The sequence below is a fragment of the Triturus cristatus genome, chromosome 9 (assembly GCF_964204655.1).
Source record: "Triturus cristatus chromosome 9, aTriCri1.1, whole genome shotgun sequence".
NCBI classification, from domain to species: domain Eukaryota; kingdom Metazoa; phylum Chordata; class Amphibia; order Caudata; family Salamandridae; genus Triturus; species Triturus cristatus.
This window is the reverse complement of record NC_140592.1, coordinates 652,680,121-652,703,038: the sequence shown is the minus strand read 5'-3', so window position 1 is coordinate 652,703,038 and position 22,918 is coordinate 652,680,121. Positions and strand designations below refer to the sequence as shown.

Genomic DNA, 22,918 nt, shown 5'->3' with positions numbered 1-22,918 from the left:
GGGAAACAAATAAAAAAATAAAAAACATGTTTCTTTTTTTATTTAAGTTTCCCTCATTGTCATATGTCGAATACCCCCCACCCCACCGCTCTTACCTGCACGGGCCATGCTTGCATTTTTGTGGCAGCATTGTAGCATTTTTTCTCATTTCTACATGTTTTCACTGTCTGGGTAAATGTTTCAACTCATTAGCATCAGTTGACTCCTACATACAGCACTCTCCAACAGAAAAGTGACCTGTCACAACCCGTAGCATGTGTGGCTGTGTTTTAGTAATTTTTGATCCATTCAAGCTAGAAACAATTTATCACTAAAATCTGCAATTTATGGAGAAGATGGATTATGTGTCAAATGCGGCAAAACAATATGCATGCAGAAAATGCTACATCACAGAATTTGTATAATTCCAGTGGCCCTGCAGTACCTGTTATAATCCGGTGCTAGGGTCGTGCTGGCCTATAGGGCAATCAGGCAGCAACTGATAAAATGTTCTGACAGATCAGTTTATGGGTCAGTTCTCTAGCAGATTGTGGGCCGGTTTATGGCCAGATGGGCCGGTTTCTATTGTCAATTTCCCTGATAGTGGTGTAGCTAGGCACTCTGCCGCACGTGGCGGTTCCTGCCCTTGCCGCCCGCAGCCACGCTGAAGAGCGGGGGTGCGCTCGCGCTAAATTCTGCGTTTGCCACACAGAATTTAGCATGTAAGAGCGGGGGTGGAGCTGCCCCCAAAACTCATGCCGCCCCACTCTTGCTATGCCACTGTATTACCACAAACATTGCCTGCAGTAAACGAAATGCAGCAGTCTCCCATACCTTCCAAAATTCCCATACAGCATGTTGCTACAAGTTCAAAACTGACCTGATTTGCAAATGTGGGCCACTTTTTTAAGCTATCTGGTTTGCTACTGGGGGGTACTTTTATTTTAGTGCCCGGGCCTATTTTCTTCGCCCATTACGACACTGCCTGGTGCTTTGAAGCTGCAAAATCGTGCTTTTAAATAGTATACAGAAAAAAAGTTAATGTACGGGGCTGTTGCACCGCAGGGAAGAGGACAGCTTTTTTTTAATGGAAAAAAGACATCTACACATATAAATAACCTTTATCAAATCAAATCAAATACCATTTATAAAGTGCCTGGTTACACCAACAGTGTATCCCCGCGCTAGGATCATGGCCACAGAGGAGGAGCTGTTTAATTTAGCCAGAAGCGGACACTGAAAGGGAGAAATAACTGGGATTTAGGACAAAAATAGCCAGGTTTCAGCTGTTTGCAGAAGGTGTGTTCTATGCAATCCAATCACAGTTTAATGGGCAAGGTATTCCATATTTAGTTGCAAGATAGCTAAACGACCGTGCTCCAATTCTGGCCTTTTAAATTTTAGGAATCTTGGCCAGAAGGGTTCCTCTTGATCTTAGATTCCGAATGGGAGTGTAGGCAGTTAGCAAGGGTCGAAGATAGCTAGGGCTCTTATTACACCAAATTCTGTGGCAGAAGCACATGGCCTTGAAGATGATTCTTTTCTCTAAGGGCAGTCAGTGAAGGGAGGTCAAAGCCTTAGAGGCAGAGGATCTTCTGGGAAGATTGAGAACTAAACGCGCCGCTGCATACTGAATGCGGTGAAGTTTAGTAAGACTGCCTTTTAATGCTCCTAAGTACAGAATATTGCCGTAGTCCAATTGTGATGTGACCAAAGCATGTACGATAGTCTTCCTGACTGTTATAGGTAAGAGGTACATGAGTTTCCTTAAAATTTAAGAGTTCCAAAGCACTTGCGAGCGACTTTCCTACTTTGGATATCGAAAGAGAGTTTCGAGTCAAACCATACCCCTAGATTTTTGGCTTCTGTTTTGGGGGTCGGGGTTTTCCCCAAGGACTTAGGCTACCACACTGAGGACCAGATAGTGGGCGCTTTCCCAACTATCAGTACCTCAATTTTATTGCCATTAAGTTTAACGCAATGGTTGGACATCTAAGATGCTAGCTCTTCTAGACATCTGGAAAAGCGGTAGGCCGTTGACTCAGTGTCCTCAGAAAGGGTAACAATTAGCTGCATGTCTTCTGCATAAGACACAATTGTCACATTGTGTCTTTCCATAATGTCTGCCAGGGGACCAATATATAGATTGAACCAGGTAGGGCTCAAGATAGAGCCCTGTGGAACCCCTTGTATTAAAATACATACTACTTTCTGATAGGAAGGGATGCTGAGAGACCTGGAAGCTCCGCTCGTAAAGAAAGGAGTGTAGCCATCGCAAGGCATGACCTCCAACACCACATTGATTTAGCCTCTGAAGGAGTAGGTTGTGTTGTACGGTGTCAAAAGCCGCACTTAAGTCTAGTAAAACGAGTGTGGCAGTTTGTCCAGCATCTGCACGTTTCGGTAGCTAGTGGGAGAGCAGATTCAATGGAGTAGGATGCTCTGAAGCCAGACTGGGTCAGATGGTAAAGTTCCTTAATGGTGATGTATTTTGTCAGTTGTCTATTCACCACATTCTCAGAGATTTTGGCAAATAGAGGTAGTGAGATAGGACGTAGGTTATCCAATGCCGTATGGTCTGCAGAAGGTTTCTTCTGGAGTAGAAGGACTATCGCCCGCTTCCACTTCAGGGGGACCTCACCTTCCAGGAAGGATAGTGAGATAAGCTGTTGGATAAACGGGAGAAAAATATCCTTCCCCTGCATCAGGACCAAAGGGAGTCAGACTTGATGCCTGACGCTATGTTCTTCAGCTCCTCTAGGTTTGGGACTGCAAATTCCTTAAGACCGTCCACTCTAACCGGTTCTTCCAGGAGGCTGTTAAGACTGATGTGGCTACTCGCTTCTAAAGAGGATTCCTGCCTAAACACCACAAAATCTGGGGTAAATGGTAGCTACTTTGGACGAGAAGAACTGTGCGATCCTATTGCAGTTCTCAACCGATGACATTGCGGGTGCTGTAGTACGATCTTTGAAGACAGTGATTTAAGAATAGAGAACAGTTCCTTCGATGAGTTATTGTCAGTTTCTATTTTTTCTGTTTAAAAGTTGCATCTAGTTTTCCTAATAAGCGTGTGGTACTTTTTAAGTTCCGATTCATAATTATTTTTGCTGATAGTGCAGTATACTTTCCTCCAAATGAGTTCCAGAAGTTTGCTAGGTTTTTTGGCTAGGCTCAGCTCATCGTTGAACCATGGAGCGGAGTTCTGCGCCCTGGAATTTGTAATTACCCTAATCCATGGGTACTCATAGTACGGCCCGCGGGACGCCAGCGGCCCAGCAAGCCTTTCTTGGCGGCCCGCGGACCTTGCAGACATCGTACCGGTGTTTTTTTTTTTTTACAGTGTCAGCAAACACAGACTATGCTCTGTGGGGGCTGGGCGATTCAAATGATAGTCCAAGTGGAGCTGCAGGGGTGCTAAGAAGAGGTGAAATATAACAAAGCCTCGTTATCATGCAAACGGTCTCTTAAAGACCTGTGAAGTACTCGGGTGGGCCTGTGTGTGTGCCTGGGAAGGGAAGCTGCCTCAGCTGCCACACAAGCTGGGGGAGGGGGGGGGTGGATGTGAGGTGACAAAGAATGACAGAGGACAGCGGGGTGTGACAGTCGGGTGACATGTCAGAGGGTGACAGAGGGCAGTAGGCAGAGACAGAAACAGACAGGGACAGATAGAGATAGAGACAGAGACAGACAGAGACAGGGACAGACTGACAGATAGAGACAGAAACAGATAGAGGCAGAGACAGAGACAGATAGAGCCAAAGCCAGATAGAGGCAGAGACAGATAGACCGGGGCAGACAGAGCTAGATAGAGGTAGAGACAGGGACAGACTGACAGAGACAGATAGAGGCAGAGATGGATAGAGGTAGAGACAGACAGAGACAGACAGCGATAGAGACAGAGAGAGAGACAAAGATAGAGGCAGGGACATATAGAGGCAGAGACAGATAGAGGCAGAGACAGACAGAGATAGAGACAGACAGAGACAGATAGAGTCAGAGACAGGGACGGGGCAGACAGATGGCGGCAGAGACAGACAGAGACAAAAAGGGAAACAGAGGGAAGGAGACAGATAGAGACAGGGACAGACAGAGCTAGATAGAGGCAGAGACAGGGACAGACAGACAGATAGAGGCAGAAACAGACAGAAATAGAGACAGACAGAGATAGCGACAGACAGAGACAGGGACAGACAGAGACAGATAGAGGCAGAGACAGGGACGGGGTAGACAGATAGAGACAGAGACAAACAGAGACGGAAAGGGAGACAGAGGGAGACAGAGGGAGGGAGACAGAGACAGGGACAAACAGGGACAGACAGAGACAGAGGCAGAGACAGGGACAGACAGATAGAGGCAGAGACAGACAGAGGCAGAGAGACAGAGAGATGGAGAGGGAGACGGAGAGGGAGACAGATGGAGACAGGGAGTGGGAGGGAGTGGGAGGGAGAGGAGGGAGAGGGAGGGAGACAGAGGATGACAGAGGTAGGGAGAGGGAGGGAGAAAGAGAGGGAGGGACACAGAGAGGGAGGGAGACAGAGGGAGGGAGACAGGGAGGGAGACAGAGAGAGGGAGACAGAGGGAGGGAGGCAGAGGGAGACAGAGGGAGGGAGTCAGGGGGAGGCAGAGGAAGACAGACAGAGGGAGAGGGAGACAGACAGAGGGAGACAGACAGAGGGAGGGAGACAGAGGGAGACAGACAGAGGGAGGGAGCTAGAGAGACAGGGGGACAGAGGGAGGGAGACAGAGGGAGGGAGGGAGACAGAGGGAGGGAGACAGAGAGAGAGGGGGATAGAGAGAGAAGGAGATGGGGAGAGAGGGAGATGGAGAGAGAGGGAGACAGAGAGAGAGGGCGACAGACAGAGGGAGACAGACAGAGGGAGGGAGTCACAGGGAGACAGAGGGAGGGAGACAGACAGAGGGAGGGAGGCAGAGGGAGGGAGGCAGAGGGAGGGAGACAGAGGGAGACAGACAGAGGGAGGGAGACAGAGAGGGAGACAGAGAGAGAGGGGGACAGAGAGAGAGGGAAACGGAGAGAGAGGAAGACAGATAGAAGGAGACGGATAGAAGGAGGCAGATAGGAGACAGATAGAGGGAGACAGAGGGAGGGAGAGAGAGGAAGGGAGACAGAGAGAGGGAGGGAGACAGAGAGAGGGAGATAGATAGAGAGAGGGAGGGAGACAGACAGAGGGAGGGAGACAGAGAGAGGGAGAGAGAGAGAGATAGAGAGAGGGAGAGAGAGAGAGAGAGAGAGAGAGAGAGAGAGATGTGTCTGCCAGGTCCAGTGGCACAGTGGACAAAGGCGTCCACTGCAGGGGCCTGTGTTCCACCTCATGGTCACAGTTATGTTTTGTTGCTCTAGCCCCGCCCCCTACCCCAATGACCCCGCCCCCACGGAGAGGCCCTCAGTAACAAACCACACTGTAAATTTGGCCCCGAGAGAACGTTTGTGAGTACTGTTGTAATCTTGGTATGCTCTGCCCCCCCCCCTTTCATGCCCGGTTGGTACTTTCCCCTGGTTGGTTATGAACGTTCAATTGCAGCCTCCACGAGGACTTGCTGTCAGAGAAGAGAGTGGACGAGTTGGTGATGTGTAATAATAAACGTTGTTCCTTACCTGAGTATTTTCTTCATTTTACAACACTGGCGACGAACGCTGCGTGGGGGCAGTGCATCACCATCCCCAGCTTTAAGCATTTCTCCGTCCATCCGCTCTGTGCCTGCTGCCTTAAGAATTTTTCTCACCACCGATCGAGGACTCTGTCAGAGGCGCCAGTCCGGTACCAGTCAAGTGAGTGCGTCTGGTTTTGAAGCTTATGCTGACAGCGGCTGTATGGCGGAGAACGTGTGCCGACAGTTGTGAGGGCAAGGAGTCAAGTTCGACTCCAGGAAACTTGTTCACCTCGGTTGCTTGCCCAGCGGTTGTCAAGTAGTGGGAGTGTGTCAGACTTGCAATTTTAGCCTCCCTGTACTGCTTGTCGTCCCTTCAGACTGCTTGCCACTATACCGTCTTTTGATTCTGCGGTGCTGATGCTGTTCGTTCCTTCACACATGCCTGGAGTGTATTGGTGATCGCTTATGGAGTTGGTGCTTCACCGTTGTTCTGTCAGTGTGGCATTCGCGGTTGGTTTGCCGGCGCTTTTGTGGCTACGCATCCAGAAACTCTCCTCAGCTGGCTTACGAAGCTCTCCTGTTCTCCTCAGCGAGTTTGATTTCCTGGGTCTCAGGGCGTGGAAACGTTACGAGGAGTGTGTTTCAGTGTTCTGCCTTCCGCAACTCTCCTGATCTTCCGTGTTCTGAGGAGATTTCGTCACGTGAGCGCCCCCGGTGGTTTTGCTGTTCCTTTCAGTAGATTCCAGTCAGAAACTATTTTTACGAGAAATTTTTTATTTCTGTTATTCAGTTTCCACACTTTTTCAACGCTGATGGGCACAGCTTTTCGCCTGTCCTTTAGCAAATTTAATGCAACGTGTTTGTGTGTTTTTTTTGCTCCACACGCTGACAGGCACAGTTGGTTAATTTTGTCAACGCTGATGGGCACAGCTTGTTAGCCTGTCAGGGGATTTTCCTTCCCTGAAATTCTATGACTTTTTCTTCATGCTTATAACAAATTGCCTTGTATTGCATTGTATTGCTGATTTATCGTATTAGATATTGCAAAAATTTATATTTTGTGTTTTATTCCCGCTTTATTAGTGGTGGCAAATTTTTCCACTCCCATTTTGTTTTTTTTGTCATTTCTACTTCGTGTGGTGTGTTTTCCAGTCAAGCATGGCTGCGTTGAATATGGCATTACCTCCGTCTTTCCTCAATGAAGAAGGGGATCCAGCCATATGTTGGAAAGATTGGAGGGTCATTTTTGAGTCATATCTAGTTGCGATAGGAGGAGAAAAATTTTCAAATTTCAGGAAACAACATATTTTGCTACATAATCTAGGAATAGAGGGTAGGAAAATTTATAATAATTTGGAAGGACCTGATACAGAGGATGAAGGAGGTAGTGAAGGAGATTTCAATGTGTATTTGGCTACCATGAACAAGTTAGAGAAACAATTTGGGAAAGCTATAAATGTGGTATTGGAAAGACATAAATTTTTCTCCAGGGTTCAAGGCAAGAGTGAAAAGGTAAAATCATACATTGCTGCTCTTAAGGGGTTATCCAATACGTGTGAGTTCGAAGGGTTAACTGATTCCCTCATCAGAGACCAGTTGGTCAGGTGTACGAATAACCATAAAATTCAAGAGAAATTGTTAACAGGTAATCCGGATTTGAAACAGGCAGTGGACATAGCATTAAGTGTTGAGCACACAGCGGAGTGCATAAAAGAGATTAATGTGGGGGATGATACTAAAACTAAATGTCATGAAGTTAATGCTATTGTCAAGCAAGAGAAGTCAAAAGAAAAGGAGGTTAAACCAAAAAATCTGAGCACTGCAAGTGTCAAATTTAAATGTTACCGGTGTGGTAATCCTGCACATTTGGCTAATAGTCCCGCTTGCCCGGCGAGGAGTGCTACATGTCATAATTGTGGCAAGAAAGGACACATAGCCAGAGTATGTAATAATAATTCCATGACAGTCTCCTTAGTGGATTCAGAAAATATACCAGATGATGTTAAGTTTACTTTTCAGGTAGTAGACAAGGACAGTACTGTTAACTTTCCGGAATGCACCATCACAGTTGACAATAAGTTGATAAATGTCTTTGCTGATTCATGCTCCCCATACACTTTGTTAGATGGCAAAGTATTCGAAGGGTTATTTCCTAACAAAGTTGGAAGTCTGGAAAAAGCTGACATAAAACTCAGAGGGTATGGGGGAGACCCCATCTCGTTGTTAGGTATGACTACCATGAGGATTGAGTATAAAGGCAGAAGCACAGTTGGGAAAATCTATGTGTCTGAGAAAGGATCTAACTTAATTGGTTGGAGACATCAAAAAGATCTAGGTATGAAGCTAGATCCTAACAGCACTGACCAAGTTCTTTTAGTGGATAGATCTGTGTGTGGTCAAACCATCTGTGAAGAATTTCCAGAGGTGTTCACTAATAAATTGGGCCAACTCAAAAACTACCAACATTGCATAAAATTGAAAGACAAGGCCAAAGCCATTGCACATAAAGTGAGGCCTATCCCTCATTTAATGCATGAACCGTTACAAAAAGAAATAGACAGACTGCTTGAGTTAGGGGTCATAGAACCCATTGAAAGTTCCCAATGGTTGTCTCCAATTGTTATCACGTCCAAGGCGGCCAGCAAGGATATTAGGCTTTGCATTGACCTCAGGGACTTAAACAAAGAAATTTGGGTAGATAGGCATCCGCTACCCAGAATACATGAAATTCTAACTTTAATCAAAGATGCCAGTCTTTTTAGTGTCCTTGACTTATCATCAGCATACCACCAAGTCGAGTTACACCCGTAGTGCAGACATTTAACCTCTTTTGTAACTCCGTTAGGGGCATTTCAGTACCGCCGCATGCCTTTTGGGCTTGCCTCAGCAGCAGCTGCATTTCAAAGAATCATGCAGCATGTACTTAAGGATGCCCCTGGCACGATGTGCTTTCAGGACGATATTTTGATATTTGGAAAAAATGAACTTGAACACAATGACAGGTTGAGAAGTACGCTTAAAAAATTGAGCCAAGCAGGTCTTACATTAAAAAGAGACAAATGCCAAATAGGGGTTAAGTCTGTAGAGTATTTAGGACACACCATCTCCAATGAAGGTATCAAACCTAAAATGAACTTAGTGGAGGCAATACAGGAAGCTACTGCCTCCACTAATGTAGAAGAAGTAAAGTCCTTTCTAGGGTTAGCTGAGTACTACTCTAAGTTTATTCAAAATTATGCAGGAAGGGTAGAACCGTTAAGGAATCTTCTCAAAAGTAAAGTACCGTTTGTATGGAATGAGAATTGTAAGGGAGCTTTTGCTGACATAAAAAATTGCATTACCCGTGCTCCTTTCTTGGGTAGGTTTGATCCCACTAAAACTACGTACCTTTCCACGGATGCCAGTAATAAAGGGTTGGGAGCCAGCCTTACTCAAAAAACAGGAAATACTGAACAAGTGATAGCATTTGCATCCAGAACACTAAAAGGTGCGGAACAAAACTACTCGGTCATCGAGAAAGAAGCGCTAGCTTGTTTTTGGGCTGCTAACCATTTCAAGTTTTTTCTGTGGGGGATACCGTTTACCATCAAAACGGATCACAAGCCACTCATGTATGTATTCACAACCAAGGGGTCTACTAGGCTAACCCCAAGGATAGCAAAGTGGATGATAGGTTTGGAAGGGTTCAATTTCAGGGTAGAGTATGTACCTGGGAGAACAAATGTAATTGCTGACTTCCTTTCTCGATCCCCTTTTCAAGTCATCGATGATGGTAAGGAGGAGGAAAGTGATGTGATTGTATTAGAAGTAACAGGTTTGACCAAGGAAGAATGGGAAGAACAAAATGATCTAGATGAGACTTTGAAAACTGTAAAAGAGTGCATCCATAAGGGTTGGCCAGAGCAAAAGAGCATGTTGACTGACCTGGTTGGAAAATTCTGGGAAGTTAGACATGAAATGGTTGAAATCAATGGAACTATACATAGGGGGGAGAAAATTGTACCCCCTGAAGGTATGAGGAACAAAATCATTACCCTAGCTCATGTGGGTCATCTAGGGCGGAGTTTAACTAAAAACAGAGTAAGAGAAGGTTACTGGTGGCCCAGCATGGACAAGGAAGTAGAGGAAGTGGTAAAGAACTGTGAAGACTGTGCCAAGAGTGACAAGACTCTGTCTGCTAGGAAACCTCCTTTATCACCCGTGGAAGTTCCTGATCGTCCATGGGCCAAACTGGCATTAGATATTATAGGACCGTTAAACCTAAGACAAGCCTCTGACCGCTTTATACTGGTCCTCATAGACTATCACTCAAGATGGGTAGTTACCAAATGGGTGAATGTGATTGATACCAAGGTTTTGATCCAGTTCTTAAAAGACACTTTCTATGAAGAAGGGATTCCGGATGCCATTGTGACGGACAATGGAGTCCAGTTTACCTCAGAGTTGATGAAGGAATTTTTGGCTGGCCTACGCATCAACCATTTGAAAACTGCTTTGTATTGTCCGAGAGCAAATGGTCTTGTGGAGCGTATGAACAGGGTCATTAAAGAATGCATACAAAGAGCGGAGGCCACTGGCATTCCGGCCAAACAAGCTCTACAAGAAATGATATGGTCGTACCGTACGGCACCCAACACTATCACTCATGTTTCTCCTTTTGTATCTTTGAAAGGAAGGAAGCCTAAAACCATTCTCACAGCAGGATGGTTGTGTAATACTTACAACTGCGTGGTAGACAGGTGGAACATTGCAAGAGAAATTGGGAAACAACAGGAGAAGTACAAGTTGAGGTATGATTTGAAAAAGAGCGTCAAAGTACCTTCAATGGTGTCAGGTGATTGGGTTCGGATAGACTTACCACCTGCCAGAAGGAGGAATTCTTCTAGGTTCTCTGAGCCTATCAAGATAGCAAGTGTTGGAAGGAATGTGGTCCATTTGGATAATGGACAAACATGGGGTATGGACAAAGTGGTAAAATGTGGCCCTCCAAAAAATGAAGGTGGTACTCATGCACCGTTGACTAGGAACCACGACCAGGTTCGCAGTTCTACCAGGTACACTACTAGTCCTGTTTGGCACAAAGACTATGTTATTACTTAGTTTTCAGCCTCATTTTCTGTACTGCTTTTTATGTTGCCCAGGGAGATGTGTTGTAATCTTGGTATGCTCTGCCCCCCCCCCCCTTTCATGCCCGGTTGGTACTTTCCCCTGGTTGGTTATGAACGTTCTATTGCAGCCTCCACGAGGACTTGCTGTCAGAGAAGAGAGTGGACGAGTTGGTGATGTGTAATAATAAACGTTGTTCCTTACCTGAGTATTTTCTTCATTTTACAACAAGTACCCATGCCCTAATCCATGGCGCAGCTTCATCCGAGGCTTTCGATATCCAACTCCCAATTGAGAGCTGGCTAGAGTGGCATCTTCTTTTAACTGGGGGGTACTGCATAGGAGAGATCAGGCGAATATTTTGGGATTGAGTGTGCTCCACTTTCTAAGTAGTTGTCTGGTTAGACAAGTTATTGGGAAAAGAACGGGGAAAAGCATGGAGAAAGGGATCCCAGAATGATCTGGCCAGTGAACTATTAGTGGTGACACAACTTCAATAGTGTGAAAGTTGTCTAATATGGGGTCTAAGGTATGGCCTAGTTGATGGGTCGGAGTGAGCACTCTTTGAGTCAAATTTATGATGTCGAACTCCCTGCACAGAGTTATTGCTTCGGGATTGGGTTCATTATCAAAGTGAAGAATCAGATCACCTAAGATTATCAGGTTTTTGCGCCGTAGAGCCGGCTGGATAATATTCTCAGCCAGACTCAAGATGAATTGAGTTGTGGGGCCTGGTGGGTGATAAATCAACATGCCCATTAAGGTACAATTTTGTGCTAGAAAAATAGAGAAAGAAATGGCTTCGCAGTTTTCAAATTAATGGTTTTACTGGTACATTTTATGGCTAACTTCTGAACTTTATTGTTTAGTAATACTTTTATGAGTGCTGTTGGGAGAGCTCTCTTTTCGAAAAAGGTTTTCAATTCCCACTTTAAAAGATTTAAAGTTGAACTCAGGTATTTCAGACATTCTTAGTATGAGCCTTAAAAAACACATTGCGAAGAGGCAATTGTACAAGTGTTGAAGTGTCAGTCAGATCAGTAGAATGGGTCCTGTGGTGACCCTTTGAGATTACTTGCTGTATAAGAGGGCCCATTTCGCCCTCTTTATTGATGATTTATCTGTCCTGCACATATTTCTGCCACTCCTTCATCGTGGTTCAGCCAGTGCAACACCAGTGCCCATGGCAAAAGAAGACGGAGATGAGAGATGAGCCCTGCTGAACCAGGGGCTGTCACTTGGAGGCTGTGACCCAGAAGCTGGAGGCAAAAAAGCCGGGTATTCTGCCTGCTGGGCCTCGCTGCTTTTGGGAATTACCTATCCAAACTCCTCAAGCTTCAGCCACTAAACACATGCTCTATGCTCACGAACACATCCTGTTCAAACTGCTGTGTCGCCTATGTGGGCGCATTAATAAAATTTCAAGAAATGGTGAAAAAAAGGGGGAAAGAACACAACCCACCAATAAGGGTGACTCCTATTATAATGAATAGATATGTTTATTGGTGCCAAGAGGCAGGCGCGCAACACCCATTGGACTCACAGGGCTTCAGACCCCCCCCCCCGCTGTGTGTGGCAGCCCGGGATGGATGAGACAGCTTCCCGGCGCACACACAGCCGCACCTGGTCTTTAAATGACCATTTGCATGTCAATGAGACCTCGCTGTTGTTTCATCCCTTCTAAGAGCCCCTGCAGCTCCACTCTGCCTATGGCTTAAAAGATTCAGCCCCCCCCCCCTCGACATTTTTTCTTAGCCCCCCCCCCCCCTCCGAAATGTGGCTTTAGTTGCGCCTCTGCAGAGGTAGGGGTGCCACTCTTAACTTTCAACAGCTCTCTGTTGCCTGCTCTGACTCCAGAGGGCCGTATCTCCAGAGGGAAAGGGGTATTTTTGTGCTGTCTGCCCATCACAATAAGACAAGGTGTTAGAGTGGCTGACGTATGTGTAACAGCCCTGCCAAATCTATGCCGGGTATTCTGTTTTATCTTCTGACGAACAAAGCATCCTGTTATGACGATACAACATATTGCTCAAGCGGTTGAGCGTGATGCTGAACTTTTTAAGTTGTTATTTGTTCCCTTTAAAAATCTGCAATCTGAGCTGCCCGCAGAGTGTGAGGCCATGGTGTGTGGAAACTGTCTCCTGTGCCTTGAACCTGAGAAGCTGCTAAGCAACAACTGACAGTGGAAATGCGACAGGCAATAGGCAGGTGAGAAAATAAAAACCTCACCAGCCATCTGACCCTCCTTTTAATTTGCTCAGTGGTCAAACCTGTGCCAGTAAAAGCAGAGCTCACATTCTTTGGATTTCTTTGGGACCATTGTAAAAAGTGTGTGCTTTTTTACAAAAGTGCAGATTTCGCCATTTTTTTTTCAAATCACAAAATCCTGGAGGGTCTGACTTGCACTTTTTGACAGTACACTGGACTTGAAGATCGTAAACTTCCTTAGTTGAACCATAAGTACGAGGATCGGTGTCCCTTAAAATCAAACAACTCATTCTTTCAGCGATATGCTAAAAACTACTGACGTTGCATAGCTTTATATGCCAACAATGTGCTGCTGTTTGCAACAATCGATCAATCAATTAGGAAAGGGTGGCTGCTTCTCCCGTAAGGGTCTCGAGGTGCTGCCCCGTTCACACTCCTCAAGACCTCAGTTATTACGAAGGCTAGACCTGTATGGGCAGGCCTACAGTCTAAGGGTGAACTGGGCCAAATCCTTGCTGGTGCCTCTAAAGGGCTTTATGGATACTATAAGCTGGCAGGCTTGAATCCCAAAGCATAGACTGAGTTTCAAATACCTAGTGATACATAGTGCTTTTTTACTGGATCTTGCATGGTCTCTGAACTTGGTCCTGTTGATATCCAGAATGCAGGCAGATTTGAGGGACTGGGCGCGGCTACCACTTAACATCCTAGCATGAGTGGCACTGTTTAACATGCTGATACTTCCATTGCATCCTCCAGAATTCCCCCTTTGGATTCCTGCAAAATGGTTTCAGAGCCTCCATGCTTCAATACGTTCTAAACGTGTCCCGCACATCATGTCTGGGAAATGTACCCAATACACATTTACAGGGGAATGGCAACGGCATAAAAAACTATTATATCACTCAACCTTTTGAAGTAGGTTCTCTTCTCAATGAAGTTGGATAGTCATAGATAGACAGGAGTCTTCAATCTTTATGCAGATGTATTGAAGATAGCAGGATGCACAGGTACACAGGTACAGAGGGCTCATGGTGGTTTTTCCAAATGACTGTAGAACAATTCCTAAGCTTGGCCCAAACATTCTATTGTAGACAATACATGGAATATAATGGCAAGCACAAATTAACATAAGTATATAAATGAAGTGCACTAAAATATAATGCACAGACACCACATATCTCCCTCCTTTTAACAAAAGCAGAAAATAACGGAATAACAAAAAATGAAAGACGAAAGCTTACTGAATATATCTGCTAGGAGTCCTCCTAGATCTTGAACTCCTTCTGATAGCAGGAAAACTCAGATTGTCATTAGTAGCTGGAATATGAACAGAATTGGATCTGGCCAGGTGACCAAAATTCCACCACTGACCATTGTCTAATTTGGCACTGTTACCTTTAATAGTAACTATGCATGCAGGATCCCTGAACTTTGATTTGCCTTTCTGTAACATCAAAGGATCTTTGACACGGACCAAATCTCCAACAGCAAACTTGACTATTTTTGTTGACACAGGAATAGTGAGTTTGTTACACCTGCTAACACTGGCTTGATCACTGCGATTTTTAGCATTAAAAGAGTTTTTTGCAACATTGCAATCATAATCCAAACAATTCAATTTCCAAAATGGATTGAGAGTAGATACTACCTTACTCCCTCTCATCAATTCAAATGGCACACAACCCGACACTGAATGAGGTGTGGTCCTATATGCCCAAACTACATCTCTGATAGCAGTCTCGCAATCAACTTTTGCTTTTATGGCACTTTGAACACATTCGACCAGAACCCTGTTGAATCTTTCCACCTTACCATTACCTTGAGGAAAGTACAATGGTGTGCGTAAGTGTTTAATGCCCATTTAAAAAAAAAATTCTTGCATAAGTTGCGAAGTAAATTGAACCCCATTGTCTGTGAGTAATTCCTCAGGAGTGCCTTCTCTGCTGAAAACATCTTGGAGAAAACGAATGACAGATTTTGTGTTTGGTTCAGAAACACCCCTGACCTCCACCCACCTGGGCAAATGGTCAATAAAAACTATAAAGTATTTCATGCAATTCGGAAGAATGTGAAATGGTCCAAGAAAGTCTATCGCAACCTTTTGCCATACTTTGTTTGGAGAAATTGAAGGTTTGGGAGATGGAGAGCTTGTAACCAAATGTTTGTCACTGTATGCACATTGAGTGCAGTTATTGACAAGTACTTCCACACCGCGATCTACAGAAGGCCACCAAAAGTCATTACGTATCCTACGCTTGGTGGCAGTCATACCTAAATGACCTGAATGTGCAGTTTCTAGTATTCTTTGTCGAAAACAAGAAGGAGGAATTAATTTACCTTCTCTGACTAGAAGTTTACCTTCAAGGGATAGTTTGTTTGCAATCTTACAGAATGGTTGTAAATCAGGCTCAACGGATCTTTCTTTAGGCCAACCTTTTACCACAAAATCCATAACTTGTTTGAGCAGTGAATCATTGCTTAAAGCTTCACACCATTCTTCCATATCATGACAAATCACAGTATCATCAATGCTTGCAATAATGCATTATTCTATATCATCTTCTAGCTCAGCAAACTTCTCCTCATGTACAGGATGTCTAGACAAAAAGTCAGCTTTGATATTTTTTCCTCCAGCTATGTATTGAACAGTCAAATTGAATTCTAAGAGTTTGGTGGCTAACCTAGCTAACCTAGCAGTAGCTTTTTTAATTTTGTTGCCAGATAGTATATCAACCAATGGTTTGTGATCAGTCCTCAGACAATATTTTCTACCCCACAAATATGGTCTGAATTTCGCAATACCCCAAACACAAGCAAGCATTTCTTTCTCAATAACTGAATATCTCAAAACAATATAAAACAAAACACGGGCACTTGTGCAACTTGTAATAGTGAAAAACAATCAATAAAAAATATGCAAAGATAAAATTCCACATAATTCCAGGAAATGGAGTCGGACAAATGTCAAAACTAATGTTTAGAGTCTAAAATTAATTATAGGACGCTTGTTGAAAATCCAAAACAACGTAGAAAATGTCCCAGACTTCTGAAGTTTGTTACGTATAATGATGGAAAATGATCCTTAAGCCCTCAGAAATATTGTGGAATAAATGAAAGATTACAGTACCTTCTTGGAGGAGAAGTTTTCTTCTTATGTAAATTTTTTTTTTTTAAGAGAAAAAAAAAATGTTCATCCCATCCTCGTCGCCAAAATTGAAGTAGGTTCTCTTCTCAATGAAGTTGGATAGTCATAGATAGACAGTAGTCTTCAATCTGTATGCAGATTTATTGAAGATAGCAGGATGCACAGGTACACAGGCACAGAGGGCTCAAGGTGGTAGAACAATTCCTAAGCTTGGCCCAAACATTCTATTGTAGACAATACATGGAATATAATGGCAAGCACAAATTAACATTCTAACATAAGTATATAAATGAAGTGCACTAAAATATAATGCAGACACCACACCCTGCCACTTCTTGTGCTGAATGATTGGCTTCAGAGAGTGTGGGAGGGCCCAGCTATTTAGACCAAGGTAATGTTTCTGGGGGTAGACACTATTCTGAAGATGCTCTGTGGTACACCAGTCCCCGCCTCCCTTCCAGAACTGACCAGGGGGATATTTCGGGTGTGGAGGAGGGCTCTGCAATATGTGTGGTGGAACAAAAGGTTTACTCTACAAATCTCCTTTAGAAAGGGAGATTGCTGAGCCAGGTGACACAACTTGAGGGATTCAAAGATTGGGACGTTATTGTCATCACCCTTTCTAGGTGATGTTTGGTGGGAGCCTACATGAAATAATTTCAAGACTTGTTGACAGAATATAAATTGACCCAATCCCAATTCTACACATATCTCCAACTCAACCATGCCTTAGTGCCCCATGGTGAGTCCATTGTTAAAGCCCCCAAATTCAGCCGGTTAGAGGCCCAGTTGCTGCAAGGACTGAATGGGGACATCTCACAACTGTACACGTCACAGGATATAAATTCACCATATTTGTTTGCTCCAACAATGGCCAAGTGGGAAGCATGGGTTGTCCCTCCAAAAGTCAGCAACTGAAGAGCAGCCCACATGATGCCCAGGAAACTGGGTATATCCTCTAGGCAGCATCTGGTCCAGCCAAAACACTTGCGTATGACCTGTATAACTCCACTGAAGTTATGGAGGGCTCGAAGGTGCTCTCATCCGCCTGCTACTGATGTAGAGAAGGCGACATGGATTTGATTCATGTGGTCTGGTCCTGCTTCATTATATCCCGTTACTGGAAGTCCATCTTTGTATACTGACACAGGTATTGAATGATTAGTTGATCCAATGGACCAAATAGCCTTACTAGGGCTTATAGAAGTCATAGGAGGTCATCGTGGGGAGAGGCTGTCAGTGGGTGTGGGGAATCTGGTAACCAAAAGAGACATTTCTTGACTGTGGAACTCTGCTACTCCCCCAGCAAGGGCAGCATGGTGCAAGAAATTGGACAGGTGTTGCAAAATGGAGGAGCCCATCTACACAACAAGAGGATGCCTGCCTAAAAACCATAAAATCTGGGGTAAATGGTGGACTTTTATGGGCTGATCTGAACTGCCGACTCATTGATATTAAAGGGCTTTGGTAGTGGCCCTGTGTTGTAGTTTACTTTTACAATAAAGTTATGAAAGTTTTGATGCATTAAACAAAAACTACTGACATTGAACTATCATGAGGCCTCTTCAATACTGAGAAGAAACAGTTGTAAGCCATGACATTTTATTTCGATAATAAGTATTTTGAATGTGTATGCTATATGAGGCTGCTTCTTAAGTATAGTCCAACACTTCTGCTTACAATGTAAATATTCAACACACTTCTTAAAATATGTTTAAATGATAACTGTGCAACAATCTCACCAATCAAAGTTCAAATGGGAAACCACGACAGACTGATACAGGTCCAGAACTGAATGTATGTCTGAATGGCTCCTGACCTGGCCAACGTGGCTGGACTGTAAATCAAAATAAACTGTGGAAAAATATGTAAACCAGTACTATACTGTGAAAGGCTGTGACCAGAATATGGCTTGTTGGCATGGTTGGTTAATGGTAGCCCACCTTACTATGAAAGCAGCCTACTAGCCTGCAGCCCACTGTAAGATCCCAAAGTGGCCACAAAGAATGGGCCAATCTTCGATCGACTGGAAGCTCGTTGGCTCGTCTAGGACTTTGAAACGTTGTGTTATAACAGCTTCTTTCAGTGGTTCATGACCCCTGCTAAAGACAGGCATTATTAATGATGCATAATGAAAGTGTAAGTACCTAAGATGTTCCTACAAAAGTGGCTGGTCTGGGACAAGCTCCTAAGCTAGAGGTAAACTATTCTATCAGGGGATAGTAAAACAACATACTTGAGCTGGCACTCGATATATTAGTTGGCGTACTGTCGTTCCCCATGGTGGGTACCTTAGCAATAAATAAATTGACGATTTTATTGCAATCACCTTGTGACATGACTAGAGGTACAAGTAGGTTCTATAATTTAAGAAACAGTTTGGCAGATGGATTATATACAGAAAGGATATTTATTGAAACAGTAATTTACTTTAGATGTTAGAATATTTTTTTGATAAACACCTAGGTGTTTATATATTCCATTTCATCACGTTTGATATTCATTCCCTCCCATCTGGTCTTGAGCTGACAACCCCTTTCTTTTTTAGGTCTCGCCTACGCAGCGCACATGCGCTGCGTAGGCAAAAAGACCTTTAGCAATCGCTTCGGCTTTTCAGGCGAAAACGTGCACGCGTTCCATTGCCTTCAATGGCAACGCGTGCACATGTGGCGATAGCCTTGCAGGAGCGAGCTTGACACCATATGTTTGTAATTAACTTACAAACACATGGTGCCCCTGGATCGCTCCCGCAAGGGAAACGCTTTGTGTGCTGTCGCACTCCCTTGTTTCTTCTTTTCCCCTTCTTTTCTTTTCTCCCTATTTCGATTCATCCTCCACATTAGAACACGATGGAAATATATCCAATACTAAGTGTAATTGTTTTGCTTAACTGAATGTACTGTAACTTTTGAAAGCACGTTGCCCTCTCTTGTATTGCCTCAGTTTTTAATTAATCTTGACGGACCTGTTTCATTGACTTTCACGCACTAGTCTCCACAGTAATTCTTGCCCTCCGTACAATTGGCAAACTGTTCCGCGTTCCTAGGATGTTAAATGCCTCGTCTCTTCTTTTCCTTTTAGAATTAATTGCGATTTTGTGTTTTGCTCCATTTGTTTAATTTCAAAGTAACAAAACGGCAATTTCAAGAATGCACTGACCTTGTTTAAACAAAAAAGGCTGGATACTTTGTGAAAGTTCTGTTGGACAGTTTACAAATTATTTCTGCTTGACACAGGTGGAGTATATAGGTTTCTAGACCTTCTACTAGGTAGCACAAGTGCACGAAAACAAACAGAACTTCTAAACAAGCACTGGCACAACCAAGAATCTGGCTGTCATGTGGTAAAACCAAGAAACTCCGATGCAGGCACACGTGCTGGGGGAGGGGGTGAAGGGGGAGGGGGAAGAGGGGGGAGGGGGTGGTGATAATGGCACGTCAAGTCCTGACAAAAAAATATTAAAAAGCCCACTGCAGTAAAAAAAAAAAAAAGCATTGGCATGGCAATTCGGTCTAGACTTGGCTATTGTGAAATGGCATTGTTGGGGGACCTGGGCTACCCTCAACGATATAAAAAAAAACAATAGTTGAAGGCAACAGTATCTTTTGGTCTCAAAAAGCATACATTGACAAAGTATTCCCTAGAACTGAATGGAACTATATATAACCCTAGACCTAAAAAATGCAATTCACATAGTAGATAAACAAGCACTGGCATAGCCAATAGGTCTCGCCTTTGGGACCTTATAAGCGTTTAACTATGCATCAGTTAATGTTGTTGTACCAAGGATACTGTGCTGCATAACTAAATACTTATAAGGTCCTAAAAGCGAGTCCTATTGGCTATGCCAATGCTTCTTGTTTTTTGCTTCAAACGAAAATCACTGGGTGGAAAAAGTCTGGCATCAAACCTCTTCTAGTTTAAGAGGATGTCAATAGCTCAAACATAGGCTCTTTTAGAAGACCAATAGGACACGAAGTTGATATGAAGGAAGACCATACAGTTTGAATTCACAGACTTTTTGCAAGTCTAAAATTTGATATTCATAACAATAAAAATATAATTATAGAAAAAGGAGGAAGTGGTTCCCAGTAAGTTAATTGCTACAATTTACAGAAGGAGGAGGTGTGAATCATTGTAATGAGCAATGTCCCTGTGTGTGTTGAGCCTATGTAAAATGAAGCTAACTCTACGTCATGTTTAGAAAATATACTTTAAGTATTTGATGATTATGAAAATCACTTCTGTAATAGAAATGCGTAAAGAACTGCTTTGAATCAATTGTACTTTATTACGTATCTGTTTTCTAACTCCTATGAATTTTTAGTTTCTCCCTAACAGGTCTATATCAACATTGAGGGTGAATCTTAAGTGCTAATGGGCTGTTCAGGTAACATTTCAATGTATCTGTCACTAAAGTACCAATATGTATTTAAAATGAATATGCACGCTTTTCTTAACAATTCATACAATCAAAATGGTAATTGCTCATACACGGCGCAGAAATTTGCGAGTGCTTTGGGCTGACTACGGTAGGAGCACGCTGCTAAAACCGGAGACAGCCGGTGGTTAAAAGTGGTCATTATTTTCATCACTTTCAAGTTGGATTTCTGAATCGATATGTTTTCTATTCAAACTGTTGTGAAATAATGCTCTAATGAGTCAGGTTTTTACAATTTAATTTTCCATACTGTGTTACTGTGTGTGTCCATCAGGATTGTCCATTGAACATTTGAAAGTAAAGGCTGATATAATTTGTAGAGCTGCAAATTACCTAATTTGCACTCTGTGGTTCTCGTCGGCTGATTCATTGTTTCGTGGTGCCTGAGTTACACTGCTCGAACAGTTCAGGGCCCTATTAAATGACCATGTAAACCAGAGTGGCAAAGCGGAGACCTGAACAAGTGAGCCTTAAATGGTATGGATTAAAAAAGCTTGCTAGGCACACCTCTCCAAAACAGAGACCATTCCACCGCACCTCTATGGCCCTCATAAGGAGTGGCCTGGGAATTGGGCCAGTATTTCTCCACCCCCAAAATCACTGATACCCAGAGGACTATTGACTCTACTGAGGGAAATATCTGTTCCATGTCTAGTTGCACCATGAGGAGCCCCTCAGAAATGAGGAATGACTGGGGGAAAGGGTAAATCCTTGTCATATTCCCCTGGTAATTCTTCATTTTGGTCTAGGCTTTCACCAGCATACTTTAGTTACTTTCTGTAGTCAAAATTTCTGAGTAAACCGAACTGCGGTTTTCCTGAGGATCTCCTAATTCGGATGGGGCGGCTAGGAGTTGTTACCGCCCTCATCACATTTATGCGGCCACACTTAAGGAGGGCCTAAGTCAGACATGCACAAAAGAGGAAACTGTTCCTTTAGTTTTAGTAAGGTTTTCAGTGGGTAGCTATGTAAAACGAAGCCCCTCAAATAAATATTCCTCTTCTCTTTCTAATATAAATCATTCTAGGTTCACAGCCCACCTCAACCACACAACTGGGTTCCAGTGCTTAATTTGTCAAAACAATAAGTGCCATGGCTCTCTTAAGGAGACCACTGCAGCTTGCACTGTTCATTGCCACTGTCAGCGCTACCAGTGGCAGTACCAATCTGACTAATAACCATCACACTCCTACAGTGACAATTCGGGCTATTTCACATGCCCAAAGCTATAAGAATGGATGACAATGAAATGCCAGTGCTGAGCACCGGAAACCACCGGCTCAAATTAAGCACTGCTGGGTTCTGATTACAGTCCTCTAATTGATCTGGGGCTTAAAGCAGCTAGTGCTCACTTAACCTTATTATGGTAATCAACCACTTTTATTTCCTTAAAAGACACATTCAGTTCCAACACTTACAGTGACTGATCTGAGGTAGCTCTACACAAACACCGACATCTCCACCGTAAACTATCTCTTTCTCATAATCCATTATTTCTCCAGTGACCATAGAAAGCATTTACTCACTTGGTGAAAGGTCCTCTGCTGTGTCTTGTTATACATATTGATTGTAAGATACCAGCTGAAAGCTAAAAACCAAATGGTTCTTCATAAAACATGAATATCAAATAAAATCCTACCCTAATTATACACATAAAATCCACTTACAGTAAGAGTACAACTCACTTAAAAGTTCATGTCACAGCCACAAACACTCATGTTAGATATTTTAGTTCAATCTTTTTTGAATTGGAGAACTTAAAAGTAGCCTGTTAAACAGTTCTAATAACTAAACCTAATGTTTGAAGAGCAATTTAGAATGCATTCTCTTTATGGGGTAATTGATCTTCTTGGTGCACTAAGTATGCCAAGGTCGATGGAGGCAGACGAGCATTATTTGTATATTCCAAAAAAACTGTACTGTATATAACTTTTGTCAAACATTTTTCTCAATACACCTTAAGCATTTCAAGAATCAGTTTTGACTCAAAATGTCCTTCAGATGTGAATACCCTGTTCTGAATTTATTTCATATGTACTCTCCATTGTGCCTCAAATTGTTACCAAATTTAGCCCTGTGTTAAAAGTCACTTACAACTAGAGAAGGGTGTTAAAGTCCTTTAAAAGAGGTGCACCTGATTCTCATAGTCTTCTCTTTATTATTGAATTTCTTCGGTCAGGTTGCCATAACGTTGGATTTAGAGATCTGTCAGGTCCGCATACTCTACAAAAGGATTTACCACCGCCTGAAGGGCATTTTCTATTCCCAATAATATTAATTTTTATCCTAATTTAACAGTTTTACATAACACTTCTTCACCAAGGAGATTTGGTGTGCTTTATATAACATACCAACATAAACAAATAATTAACTAACATTTGGAGCACCAGCATCATCCCCATAGTAGTAGGGGCATGTGTCTG

General features: G+C 43.4%; 1 protein-coding gene across 1 annotated transcript in view; it reads left to right on the top strand.

The window, feature by feature from the left end:
* The window catches only part of LOC146798445 (NTPase KAP family P-loop domain-containing protein 1-like), a 423,382-nt gene that overhangs the window by 27,654 nt on the left and 372,810 nt on the right, over positions 1–22,918 (top strand). Inside the window, exon 2 of the mRNA XM_085625714.1 lies at positions 20,382–20,444. Coding sequence (XP_085481840.1) covers positions 20,432–20,444 — 13 coding nt within the window. The 5' untranslated portion in view covers positions 20,382–20,431. The remainder of the gene's footprint in view (positions 1–20,381; positions 20,445–22,918) is intronic.